The sequence below is a fragment of the Triturus cristatus genome, chromosome 7, assembly GCF_964204655.1.
Source record: "Triturus cristatus chromosome 7, aTriCri1.1, whole genome shotgun sequence".
Lineage (NCBI taxonomy): Eukaryota > Metazoa > Chordata > Amphibia > Caudata > Salamandridae > Triturus > Triturus cristatus.
The window spans coordinates 46,901,467-46,915,355 of record NC_140590.1 but is presented as its reverse complement, the minus strand read 5'-3'; the positions used below and the strand labels follow the sequence as shown (position 1 = coordinate 46,915,355).

Genomic DNA, 13,889 nt, shown 5'->3' with positions numbered 1-13,889 from the left:
AAAGATGGACACTTCCTGAAACACAGGCACAGACCGCTGTTCTTTTAAGTATCTGCAACTAGTCCTCATTGTTCTTTTTAAGGTGTATCAAGTGCAAAAGACCATATAAATATATTCAGAATTTCCAGTGCGAATAGTATTTGAAAAAGAAACCACATTGTTTATAAAGATTGAAAATATTGAAGTGATCAGTTTTGACATAGCTAAAGGTATGAGTTTGCCTTTCCTCCAGTATTTGAAAAAGTTTTTTTTTGTTTGTAACTATTATTTTTCAAGCAAAGCTTTATAAACAAGAAATGGCAAAGCCAATAGCTTGTCTCTGGCATTCTAAATGAGATCTATTGGCTTTGACAATACTTTTTTAGTGTACATATGGATGGCAGTGGGAAGTTTAGATCCTCTTTGTAGCTATGCCGTGTGTTTGGAGGAAAGCCATTCAAATGTGTTCTTCTGTCATTGCTTACATGATGCAGACACTACGACAATGTGATAGCTTGTATGGCAATGTGAGCTGTCTGAAATGCAAAACAAAATCCCCACTCAGTACTATTAATTTTGTCAGACAGCGGAACCATGGCACTAGGTGTAATACTGCCCAGTGTGATGAATGGGGAAGCTGGGAGGTCTCCTGGGCCCTGCAGCTACTGAGCAACTCGACATTTATAGAGCAGTATTCCTTTACGAGTGGCGCATGAGGTACACTGCACCATGTGGACTTTTGTTCTGTGAAAAAGTATTATGCAGAACTGCAACTGAAAGAAAAAAAGAAAATAGGTATTTTTAATCATAGGGTGATGGTAATGAGGGTGACACTTTGGGCATCAATCATTATTTAATGGACTTCACTTATATCTGCACATCCCCCACAAAATAACTAATTGAAGACCCTTTTCTAAAGAGCTGCATTGTGCAATAAAATGATAGGCGGAATGCTTGAATTAATCTCACCCACTAGTAATAACTCTGGTTGCATTGCAGTTCATCATTATTGTGCACACCAGGCGGCCTCAGTTTGGGCCCAGCTGTATGCAAATCAGTCTTGATCCTGCTCCAGTGGCAACAATCCAACCAGAACTGCCAGACCTGTCCCTCTCTGAACCAGAGGACAAGCAAGGGCCGGATTTGCCCTAGTTAGGGCTCATCAGCCAGGTATAGCTTGGTCACCAAAGGAATGTGCACTAACACTCCTGGTAATATATCTGGTGTGGGTTGCAGATTTTGAGGTACTCGAACATAATGGTTGGAAGGTTGATTGTATGAGGGGGGCCTCTTCTCCGTGCCTTGCAGGGGGGGGCCCTATGGTTTTGTTACGCCACTGGTGATAGCAGTGTTAATGTGGATGAAATGAAGCCGAGAGAGAGTTCATGGTGAAGTGGAAGAATGGGAGTTTGGAGGGTGATGTAGGGAAACACGGTGGAACACCTGAAGTTGGTGAAGTCTCGGTGGTGCACGGCATCAAGAGAACAAGTAGTAACTGCGCCAGGCTCCAAGTAAGTATGAGGATTTTATTCAATAAGTATTTTGTTTTCTTGTATTATATTTTTAGGTTGCATTGTACATAGTTGTTGTCTGGTTTGTTTTGATAAAAAGGGAGATGTGTTATATGCTTACACATGCATACCTCGCACGCGTCATGTTTATATTTGTGCAGCATTCTGCATTCCATAGGAATGTTTCCTGTGGAATGTTGGATGCTCTTCAGTTGCATTTGCAGTCACATCTTGGTGAGTGCATTTGCTGTGCCACTGCAATAAACTTCTTCAAAACTATCCTGGATTTGGGCAATCGTCTTTATTACACAGGCCCTAAAGAAGACTCCATTCTTAGTACTAGTATGTTTAACCTGTCTTCTCTGCATGTTTTTTGATATCAGAGGTTTCTTGAAGTAGGAAAACAAAACATACCAGATTACATATTAGGACTCTATTTTGAATTTAAAAAATGCAGTTCTATGAACTATATCAATGTGGCAGAGCACACGCAAACTTGCTCAGAATGGAGAGATGTTTGATCACTCAAAGATAAATGTGCACACAGCCTGGTGTTCTCAAGGCTTTATTTGCAATCAAGATGTAACCAACTTCTTGCTTCTTCGGCCAATACCTTTTACAGTTCTTTTCAGTTGCCTCACACAAATGCATTGACCTGGAGATTTTCCACCTTCACATTCTCCACCGCAAGGCTCCCGTCCAGCGTGGCCTGGTAAATCTCAATTGTTTCTGCCAGTGGGATAGGCTCACTGGTTTCAATAATAGCTATGGTCTCTCCAAACTCATTACACATGATAGTCTGCTGTGCCTGCGGTGGAAGCTCCTTGTGTGTCTTCCTGTGACTCCTCAGGTTTGATTGGGTTTTGAAGGCCTTGCCACACTCATGGCAAGTGTGTGGTCGCTCCCCAGTGTGGATGCGCCGGTGCTCCACTAAGTGCATGGACTGAACAAAACGCTTTCCACACTCATCACACTTGTAGGGTCGCTCACCAGTATGTAGACGGCGGTGCTCCCGTAGGTGGGTGGCCTGACGGAATGCCTTACCACACACCAGACAAGGGAAGGGCCTCTCATTGGTGTGGGTACGGTAGTGAAGTTGCAAGCCAGAAGCTGCCACAAACGTCTTAGCACACACCTCACACTGGTGGGGCCGAGCTCCTGAGTGTCTCTGCTCATGGCGCGTTAAGCCACTTTGGCTAGAAAAAGACTTGCTGCATTGTTGGCACTTGAAAGGGCGCTGACCAGCATGCACTAGTTTGTGCAAAGTCAGGTTGGCTTGAGAGTTCATCCGCTTTCCACAAATGGAGCATTCATAGTGCATCTTCTGGCTGCAATGATGCTCCTCCAGCTTGGACAGATGGACAAAGATGGCCCCACAGTGCTTGCAGTGATGGGGCTCCTTGCCCAGGTGGATGAAGCGATGCAACTCCAGCAGCCTCCTGCGCAGAAAAGACTTACCACACTCTTTGCACTTGAAGGGGAGCTCACCTGTATGACTGTACAGGTGAAGGGCCAGCTTGGATGCGCGGGAGAAAGACACCCCACACTCCTTGCAGGTGTAGGGGCTGATTCCATCATGTATAATCCGGTGTTGCTGCAAGTTCGAGGACTGAGTGAAGGTCTTATTGCAGATATCACATTTGTACGGCCGCTCACCTGTATGGATCAGGTTGTGTCGCATCAGATTGGCCAGCGAGGTAAAAGTCTTGCCACACTCTGTACACTGGAAGGGCCTCTCCCCTGTGTGAATGCGCATGTGGTTTTTTACATGCACCAGCTTTTTGAACTTTTTCCCACAGAGCTGGCACTTGTGTGTCCTCTCAAGAATATGTACAACCCTTTTATGACGTACCATGCGGATATGGGTGGAAAACTCCTTCTCACACTGTGGACACTTAAAACACTTCCCAGACTCAGCTTGCTGGAGATGTTCATGGGCTACACCGTTCACATGCACATTGGCAAGAGAGGGCTTCTTCAAGATAACAGGTGTCCCCTTCACCTGAGTGGAAGATTCAAGGACTTTAGCAGCTCTGCTGTCAGCCTCAGCTTTGGTCATGTTTCCATGATCTCGGACAGGTGGTTCTGGCATGAGCTGTGCCGCTGAAAGACACGATTCCACCTCTAGTGGCTCTACTTGCATTTTTAGTTTCTCTGGTGGGACACCACTCTTGCCCACATGGGTCCTCCGATGGTACAAGAACTTAGTCATGTTGCTGAAAGTCTTACCACACATACAGTGATGCAGGGGATCTGCAGTGTGGGTTTTGCGATGCAGCATGAGCGTCATCTCTGTCCCAAAGCCTAAGCCACAGTCCACACAGAGGTAGAGTGCTTCTCCGCGATGTATCCTCATGTGCTGCTCCAAGGACACAGCCTTCTTGAATACCTTGCTGCAGTTTGGGCACTCATAGGTGCCGTTGACATGTGCCTTCTGGTGTGCCTGCAGACGAGTTGCGGATGTGAACTGGCGATCACAATGTGCGCAGAAGAACTGCTCTGTGGCGTTGAACTTGCAGTGCTGCTTCAGTTCCTCCAATGAAGCAAAGTCATCTTTGCAATGATTACATTTAGAGGGACGCTTTGTTAGTCTACCTTTGTCTCCTGGGGCATCGCAGGGACTGCTTGGAAGTGCCACCCTCTGCTGCGAGCTGCAGACAAGCCCCTGTCCTCCATTCTCACTAGTAATGGTCAGATTCTGTTGTCCTTCGTGAGCTGCTGATGGAAGAGCCCCTAGGAGTCTGACTTCACTCTTGAGGACACCAGCTGCATTACTTTCATGAAGAGAACACTCTCCGCTTTCTTTTTCCATCTCCAGAAAGTGCGTTCCCTGGTGTTCCAAGAACTCCTCTGGTGTCTGGAACAACTGTGTGCATTCAGAGCACTCATATGGGTGCATTGCTACTGGCTCTGGGCCCTGCTCGTACCTTTCCACGACAGGATTGTTCTCTTGCTTAACTTGAGCTGTGGATTGGATGTCCGCTCTCTCCTTCTGATCTTCACTTTGTAATGCCTTCTCTACAGGCACGACCTGGGCCATCTCACTTTGCCTATTTTGCAAGTAGATTTGAGTTGGCACAGTGAGTGATGCTGGTTGCGGTTCGAGCACAGCCTCTAATGTCCCACAAACATCCTTGCTCTCATACATATGGTCACCCACGACCACATTCTGCAAGTTGACAAGCCCGTTGCCCACCTGCAGGATGATGTTCTGTGAAACATCTTTTGTGTGAGCTCTCTGGTGAGCGAGCCACACCTCCGGTGATGTGAAGAGTGCTTTACACTCACAGCATTGATAATGGATCTGGCTGCCAAGAGTACTGTGAGACTCTGTCCGATTGCTGTGCTGGGTGCTCACCCTTGTGTGGGACTCTTGATGCTGCAGCAGGTCATTGGGTGAGAGCACAAACTCCCCACACTCTAGGCATTGGTAGTGGTTCTGTGTGGCCACGCCCTGGAGCTGGTCACTGCCTACACTGGGAGCCGCTGCTTCTGCTTCACTGTAGCTGTCTCCCAAGTGGTCCTGCTGATGCACAAGGACTTCTGCCAGGGTGTTGTAGAGCGTACCACACTCGGAGCACATGTATTGATGCAAAAAAAGGGCGTCCTGCGTCTCCTCTGCCATGACTGCTCTGCTCTTCGCTGCATGCCCTCAAAGGATGGCGACACTCACAAGCAGTCAAACGGCATGGATTCCTGGCAGAGAAAAAGACAAGTCACATTGGTAAAAGGAAATCACTCTCCAAACATGCGAAGGCTGGAAAAACATGTTAAAGACTAAGGGCCTGATTTAGATCTTGGCGGACGGGTTACTCCGTCACAACGGTGACAGAAATCCCGTCCGCCGAAATATAAATCCAATGGGATATAATGGAATTTATATTTCAGCGGACGGGATATTCATCACCGTTATGACCAAGTAACCTGTCCGCCAAGATCTAAATCAGCTCCTAAGACATTCCAGACTTGTTTCCTCAGTGCATGAGCCCTGTGCCAAAGTGGTTTATGCCACACTCCCAAACGTGCCCTCGAATACTCCACAGACATATTGAACTGTTCGGCAGTAACCACTGCCTGCAGTTTAACGAATGATGCAGAGCAGCAAATACCCACTTTATCAAAACCTATGAATGTCTGAGTCCCAAAGCACCCAGACCCTGTTGTAGGGCACACAGAACACTCTGTGCCCATCTCAAAAGAATAGTTATGAAAACTGGTAAGGCTGTAGAGTGTTCTATGTATTTTAGTTAGCTTTATACTCCCAATCTGACAATGTCACACTAAAGACTGCATTTACTTCAAATAATGTTTAAGTACAACCTAACAAAAATAATCAGGAGGAGGGCAGTTGAACGGCTAGACGAGTCACAGAGATACTCTGAAGACAGTCTATGTTAAAAGCAGTTTGGGCCTCCATCCTTCTGCTGTAGGTGTGGTGGGCTGAAGTTTATGCTGTATATGCGGCACAACTTAATGCTAAGAAGTATTGATTACACAAGTATTACATCTTTCCACAAAGTTCTCCTTACATGATAGTCTCGGTTCTCAGTCTGGGAGTAGGATGTTTGCCCACTTTCACCAGCCTCTTCACATCTGGATATCTCCTATGAGTTTCCACATGCCACCAGTATCTTAACCTTGGAGCGTCATCCATGAGGGCCCACTTACTACCAGTCTCTTCACCTCTGGGTATCGCCTACGGATGTCCACCTACCCTGTATCTTCACATCCAGGTATCCATCAATAAGCGCCCATTTACCAGTGGTCTTTTCATGTCCAGGCTTCACCTCTAAGTTTTCATCTCTCACCAGTTTCTTCATCTCAAGGCATCACCTACGAGTGCCCATCTACCACTAGTCTTTTCATGTCCAGGTTCTGCCTTCATGTTGTCACCTACCACCACGATCTTTATCTCTGGGTGTCACCTACAAGTGTCCACTTATCAACAGTATTTTCATGTCCAGGAATTACCTAGGTATATCCACTTACCACTAGTCTCTTCACCTTCGAACATTTCCTAAATTGCCTCCTACTGACAGTCTTTTCAGCTTCACCCCCTGGTGATGCCTATGAATGTCCAGTTACCACCAGTCTCATCACCGTTGGGCTTCGCCTATGCGTGTTCAACTTCCACCAGTCTCATCAAGTCCAGGCGTCGCATATGAGCACCCACGTCTAGGCGTCGTCTATAACTGTCCACCTACCAGTCTCTTCACCTCTGGGCATTACTTAAGAGTGTGCACCTACAACCAGTCTTTTCACACCCCGCTTTATTATACTATCTACTGAAATTTAGGTTAAAACTGGTGGCTACCCATACTCCCCACTGTTAAACAGTTAACTCAGAGTAAATATACCAGGTGTCTCAATCAGCTAATGGCGAGAGTGAAAAGTTTCTGTATGTTGTGAAATATCCATTTTTCAATGGATTGGGATTGGAAGCTAAGATGGCGGACCCTGCTACACCTTCAAGAAGTAACTCTGTCTGTGTGGTCACTCAGGATGCTTGAGGATGTGTCAAAGTGAAGAATGAGGCAAACTAGATCTCGACCTCTAAAGTGAAACCACACAATGGAGAACCCTGGACACCAGTAAGAAAGGGTTGGGCAGTATCGCCCTAGGCACAGGCAACCAAGGACGCTGCCTTGATCACCTCCTAGAGACGCTCACTCACCTTGGTCCTACGAGAGAGCTGATGCAGGGGAGAAGCAAAGAGCATTAGTATGAACTGAGAGAAGGGAAACTAGAAGGGGGGTGCTGAGAAAGGAAAGACTGGACATAATGAGAATGAACCTTCATCCTAACCGAGGACTCTGTGTGTGCCATGGGGTCACTATATTCAAGCAGCTGAAGCAACAACTCCCAAAGAATGCATATCCTAAGATATGTCCCCAAGGTGTAGGATGGGTCCACTCCACAGGGAGGGAAATGAAGTTCCTCCGTCATGGGAATGACCAAGTAGGTGCCCTTAAAAGAATTCTCCCAGTGCCCCTCACAAGATTTCAGAGGGTTCCCCGATGCATGCGTAAAACACCACAACAGCAACCAAACTGTGTGGATGAAGACAAGTGACTACATGGAATACTGTGGATCCGTTGAGGGTGATGAACGTGTACTTTGTGGCTGAAGACACGTGACTTCATGGAATGTTGTGGATTCGTAGAGGGTGATGAACATCTACTTGTGGCTTAAGGTAAATGACAGCATGGAATACTGTGGATTCCTAAAGGCTGAATGGCATAACGTGGATTCAAAGGGCTCACAACCTTCTACTTTGTGGTTGAAGACAAATGACTGTATAGGATATTATGGGTCTGTACAGGGTGATGAACTTCTGCTTTATGGGTGAAGACAAGTTACTTCATGGAGTATTGTGGATCCATAGAGCATGATTAACTTCTACTTTGTGGTTGAAGACAAATGGCTACATGGCATACTGAGGACCCGTAGAGGAGTGATGAACTTCTACATTGTGGCTGAAGATAAGTGACTTCATAGAATACTATGGATGCGCATGGATGAAGAACTTCTACTTTGAAGAAGAAGACATGTGACTGCATGGAATACTGTGGATCCGTAGAGGGTGATGAACTTCTACTTTGTGGCTTAAGATAAGTGACTTCATAGAATACTATGGATGCGTATGGATGAAGAACTTCTGCTTTGTGGTTGAAGACAAATGGCTACATGGCATACTGTGGACCCGTAGAGGAGTGATGAACTTCTACATTGTGGCTGAAGACATGTGACTGTATGGAATACTGTGGATCCGTAGAGGGTGATAAACTTCTACTTTGTGGATGAAGACATGTGACTGCATGGAATACTGTGGATCCGTAGAGGGTGATGAACTTCTACTTTGTGGATGAAGACATGTGACTGCATGGAATACTGTGGATCCGTAGAGGGTGATGAACTTCTCCTTTGTGGTAGAAGATAAGAGACTGCATGAAATACTGTGGATCCCTAAAGGCTTATTAACTTCTACTCTGTGGCTGAAGACATGTGACTGCATGGAATACTGTGGTTCTGTAGAGGGTGATGAACGTCTACTTTGTGGGTGAAGACAAGTGGCTTCATGGAATACTGTGGATCCGTAGAGGGTGATAAACTTCTGCTTTGTGGCTGAAGACAAGTGACTGCATGCAATACTTTAGATTCCTAGAGGCTGAATGGAATATTGTGGATCCATAGAGGGTGATGAACTTCTACTTTGTGGTAGAAGATAAGAGACTGCATGGAATACTGTGGGCCTGTAGAGGGTGATGAACGTCTACTTTGTGGTTGAAGACAAGTGACTGCATGGAATACTGTGGACCCGTAGGGTTGATGAAACTTCACTGTAGGAGGCTGAACAGCTTGTTCCAGTGAAGACAAATGGCACTAGGCTATCAAGAAACCCCGATCTATTATTTAGGAAGAAAGTATTTAGCATAGTTAAGGGCTGGAAAACTCCTTATTGTGGCCTTTTCACTGTTCCTACCTCTGAAAACTTTGCTCAGAAATGGCAGACTTTCGGCTGCCAAATTGAGAAGAATAGAGGTTCTTTTAGCCAACTCCTCTCCTTCTGCAACAACCCTTAAGGAAGAGTAGCTGGCCCTCTTATTTAGTACACTTGTGGCCTTTTCTCCCATCACTCCTCCTTGTACCGGTAATATGAACTATTTGATTAATTCTGGTTCGACCTGAATCAAGTACCATGAAATTCATTAAGCTAGCTTCTGATACCATTACCCCAGTTCTCATTCAGATTACATTTCTGGTTTGACATCCTGGTTGGTCCTTGAAGAATGGAAAAATGAGGATGAAAACCAATCACCAATTCCAGAGATTTAGTCAATTTTAATCCATTTTGAATTCAGAGTCACTCTAAAACTGTCACAATTCTTACAGATCACTGCGGTCTTGAGCACACAGAAGTTGGCTTCCAGCCACAAAGTGGAACAGAGTCCATCTTTGTAATTAAGCTTGACAATCTGCAAATGCATCTGAACAAGCGTGGCACAACTGCACTTGTACTCCTTGAGCTCTCAGGAATATTTTTGTTTCGTCTCACAAACCAACACCAGCTCTCGAAAGTGTGGAGAAGAGGCAATGCTTGTGAACAGCCTTCATCGAGTTGGACTCAAGAGGTTTATACTCCCCCTTTCGTTCCACTATCAGAAATGTTTCTTGAGGAGTTCCTCTTAGCTTCACCCTGTTCAATGCTTAGGTTTCCCGGTTTATGAATCTAATTCAATCTTATTATTTCCTTTTCTTTGCCTGTGACAACCAACTCATCAACAAATGTCTGATTAATGAAGGGGCATACACAAAGGTCAATTTGAAAGAATATCTACTTGTTGTTCCCAAGTGCATGTGCCTTAACTTACTGAAACTAAAACTCCAAGAACACAAAGATTACTGTACTGGGAGGAATTACTATCTTGGTGGACAACTGGAATGATTTCTGCTCCTGTACCCACTATGAAAGTTGGCAAACTAGGCTTTGGACCAGATTTAGATCTTGGTGGAGGGGTTACTCAATCACAACGGTGACGGAAATCCCACCCGCCAAAAAGTAAATCCCTTTATATGCTATGGGATTTATATTTCGGCTGACAGGATCTCCATCATCTTTGTGACGGAATAAACCGTCTGCCAAGATGTAACTCAGGCTCTTTGTCTTTAAGAGTTCTCTATCTCCAAAGCCACAGACTTATAAACGTATATAAATTTGCTTATTTTGCTTGTAGACCCTGCATAAAACACTTCCACTTTCTCCTATCTGCTTAAATAAAATAGATTAGGCCAAAAGGTGAAAGCCTCCGGCCTAGATTATGGTGATTCACTATATCTAGACATCACCAAATATCATACAACCAAACTTAAATTGACACAAAATGCAGAGCTATACTTTATCAAGTTTCGGTCTCAAGTGGCATAGTGGACAATAAACTATGGACTGGAATGCGGCTATTATCAGTGTCTAAGATTAATTCAAGCAATCTACCCATAATCTTTTTGTTTTCACTCAGTGCGACATCCTAAGTGCGACAGGTACGCCCTAATGTGGGTGATGTGCTCATTATGCCATAGGACTCAAGCTGCACTCAATCTGACTAAGCCTAAATAGGCTGAAACAGCTCTGGTGTTGCTTGAATTCTGATTCAGAGGGGACCTTGCCTGGCAGTTCAGGCAAGATTGTTCTTACTGGAACAGGACCAAGGCTGATTCTCACCAGGCTGGCTCCAGCCTAAGGTGGCATGGTGGGCAAAGAAAAGATGGACTGGACAGTGGGCAAGAGTAACTACCAATTGTAAATCTCTGCCAATGCAGGGATATATACCTGGAGGTAAATGTTTTGACGTTCCGAATGGGGCAACTCATTTATTTTGCTGTTGTAAAAATATCATAGATTTTGCTGGGTGACATTGGAGGTCTCGGCTAACATTTCGTGTTGTGACTACACAATGGGGCATCATTTTTAGGTCTCGGCTAGCGAAGGCTGCGCTTGCGCAGTCTCGCTTGCGAGATTTCATGTTTTCTAGTAGTGGGGCTTGAACCCGCACCTCTTCTCCATTGGCTGGCTTCCTAAACGGAGGCCAGCCATTGGAGGAGAGGGGCGTCTGTCCATTTAAGCCCCGTCTTTTTCGGATTCGGGGGTTTGTTTTTTAGTTTCTTTCTCTCCTCTGGAATGTAAACATTCCAGCCAATGGGAAGAGGAGAGAAAGAAAAACACGCCCCGAATCCGAAAATGACGCTGCGTTTCTCCGAGGCATTTCTGCTTGACCTCGGAGAAAGATGGTGGTGTTCATGGCGTCATCCCCGTCCACACGGCCCGGCTGGTGCTCGTCCCCTCCCCCTGCTCTCGGCTCCAGGTCATGCCGAACGTGGTTCAAAGTGGGGGTTAGTTTAGCTTTCCAGCTGCTCCTCTTTCTGTGGGTATTCGCACAGTACCTGTGTTCACGTACAATGTGCTGTGTGTGTTTATGAGCCCTGCATATGTGCTTCCCGTGTGTAGTAAGCAGCACAGTAGAAATGCAGGCAGTATATGTGTGCATGTGTACAGTATGCGTTTGTATCTATGCAGTATGGGTACTGGGTGCGTTTCTTCTGTGCACAGTATTTTTGTCTGTGCCCACTACTTGTTGACTATGTGTCCGTGTCCTCAGCGTGTGTGCGTGTCAGAGCAGTGCATACTATGCACTGATAGCAGAGCGCCTTCTTCTTGTGCGATAAGGCCGGCTGGAGTGAAAAGGCAGCATCCCTGAGGCACCGCCTCTGCTGAGGGCATCTGCGCATGCGCTGTGCGCCAGAAGAGCCGTCATGATAGGATTATCAATCGAAGACAGCGTGCGCCCGTACGTCCTCTCTGTGCGCTCCACCCTTGCGTAACACGAAGGTCTTGAGGTCAGACTCCCAGCGTCGTGCAGCGGTGTTACATAGATGAATGTTTGATGTCAGAAAAGAGGGTCGATAGTTGGCTAACGTAGGAAGTCCCCGTGGGTGATCATAGTTATTTGGGTCTGGTTTAGTGTCAGGGGCCTAGAAACACCTCATGTGCAACACAAATAGTACAGAGGAGTTATACTGCAAGTACTCAGTCAAGTACACTAGTTTGAAATTTCACAATAAACGATTTGGCAGACGGTTCTGTTTTTCCTCTCAAAAAAGCCCATTATTTCCAAACTTTTACTAATATTTACTCATCAAGGCACTGCACAGTGTGGGCCCCATTCACGAAGGTACTTAACTGTAGTAAACTCAGGGGAGGAATCTCCACTCTGAGAACTGCAATGTGGACATTCCACCCCGAGTGCAGCGACTCCGAACTAATAACTTTTCTACACATAAGATCATTTGTGAATCAGGACCATAGATTTGAGAGATCAGCCGACGCGTGTTTCGCTTGGAACAGAAAAAGGCCTTTGACATTTTTCAAGATGCAGCGGCATGTAAGTAATTCAGTTTTGAAGCTGAAGTCCAGTTAGGACTGATGAACTGCACCACACAAGGTCCTCACGTGAGCAAACATATCTTCTGAAGTGATCATGCACCTCTCGGCTTGGCTGCCATACTAGCAACACTTCTTAGAAGGGTTGCTATGCGTTTTATGGGATAGGTCTGCTCTATTTTAACAGTTTGTTTCACAGGGTGTTGGCAATCTGAGCAGAGAGGCCAAGGAATGCAGAGACGTTTTAAGGCATGGACAAAGTGGGCTCTGGCCCAGGGCCCCAGCCTTGCAAGGGGCCCCCTGATAAAGCCAGATATGTTCTGCAGAGTCTTGCGCTGATGACCTTGAATGATTTTTTAAACAGATTGTTGTAAATAGCGTCCTGGCAGTCATTAATAATGGTTGTTTTGAGGAGCATTGCGCAGAGTATCAGTGACAACCCACTTAAACAGGTAACTAACCACTGAATCGGAAGTCTGATCCTTGCGCTCCCCTCACCACATTGTGCGATCTTGGGCGAATCACGGATATGCCCCTATAGCTGGTTTCACATGTCTGCCAAAAAGTGGAGGCTCTTAAGAGGCCAATCATTTGTTTCATTATGGCGTATAAATTGATTTGAAATCTGCACAAATATTAGTCCTAGCTTACCCCCCCTCCTCCCCCTGTTAGCATCAAGCTTACATTTGTTCTTAATACATAAGGGGGGGTGAGGGTAAAGGTGGGGTGATGGTAACTTATCCTGCCCTCTAAGCGCTGCCCTGGCTTGCAGCCACCGGCTGGCCAGTCCATCCCTGGTAGTGCATTTTGTGATGGTATTGCTTAATTAGTTTGTCATTTTTACATGTTAAAACTGCATGGACAAAGGTTTTACACCATTAGTACCAGTTTAACACGCGAGTACAGCCATAAGCAACAAAGAGACCAGTTAACATTTGAACAGGAGGTGAAGTGGGTGCCACTTCTGCTTTGGCTCCCAAGATCAATGTGTATGTGTCTAGATCTATGTGTGTGTGTGGCTCTCTGTGTGTGTGTGTGTGTGTGTGTGTGTGTGTGTGTGTGTGTGTGTGTGTGTGTGTGTGTGTATGTGGCTCTGTGTATGTATGTGTGGCTCTGTGTGTGGCTGTGTGTGGCTTTGTGTGTGTGTGTGTCTCTGTGTGTGTGTGTGTGTCTCTGTGTGTGTGTGGGTGGCTCTGTGTGTGTGTGTGTGTGTGTGTGGCTCTGTGTGTGTGTGTGTGGGTGGCTCTATGTGTGTGTGTGTGTGTGTGTGTGTGGCTCTGTGTGTGTGTGTGGGTGGCTCGGTGTGTTTGTGTGGGGGTGGCTGTGTGTGTCGCTTTTTTGTAGGTGGCTATATGCGTGGTAGCTGTCTGTGTGTGGGTAACTGTGTGTGTGTGTGTGTGTGTAGGTGGCTCTGTGGGTGGCTCTATTTTGTGTGGGTTGCTCTATGTGAGTGGCTCTGTGTG

General features: G+C 46.0%; 1 protein-coding gene across 1 annotated transcript in view; it reads right to left on the bottom strand.

Moving 5' to 3' along the window:
• Positions 1-2,038: 2,038 nt before the first annotated feature.
• LOC146808774 (zinc finger protein 574-like) overlaps positions 2,039-13,889 on the bottom strand; it is a 35,592-nt gene continuing 23,741 nt past the window's right edge. Inside the window, exon 2 of the mRNA XM_085615586.1 lies at positions 2,039-5,186. Within this exon, the coding sequence (XP_085471712.1) occupies positions 2,128-5,115 (2,988 nt within the window). The 5' untranslated portion in view covers positions 5,116-5,186 and the 3' untranslated portion in view covers positions 2,039-2,127. The remainder of the gene's footprint in view (positions 5,187-13,889) is intronic.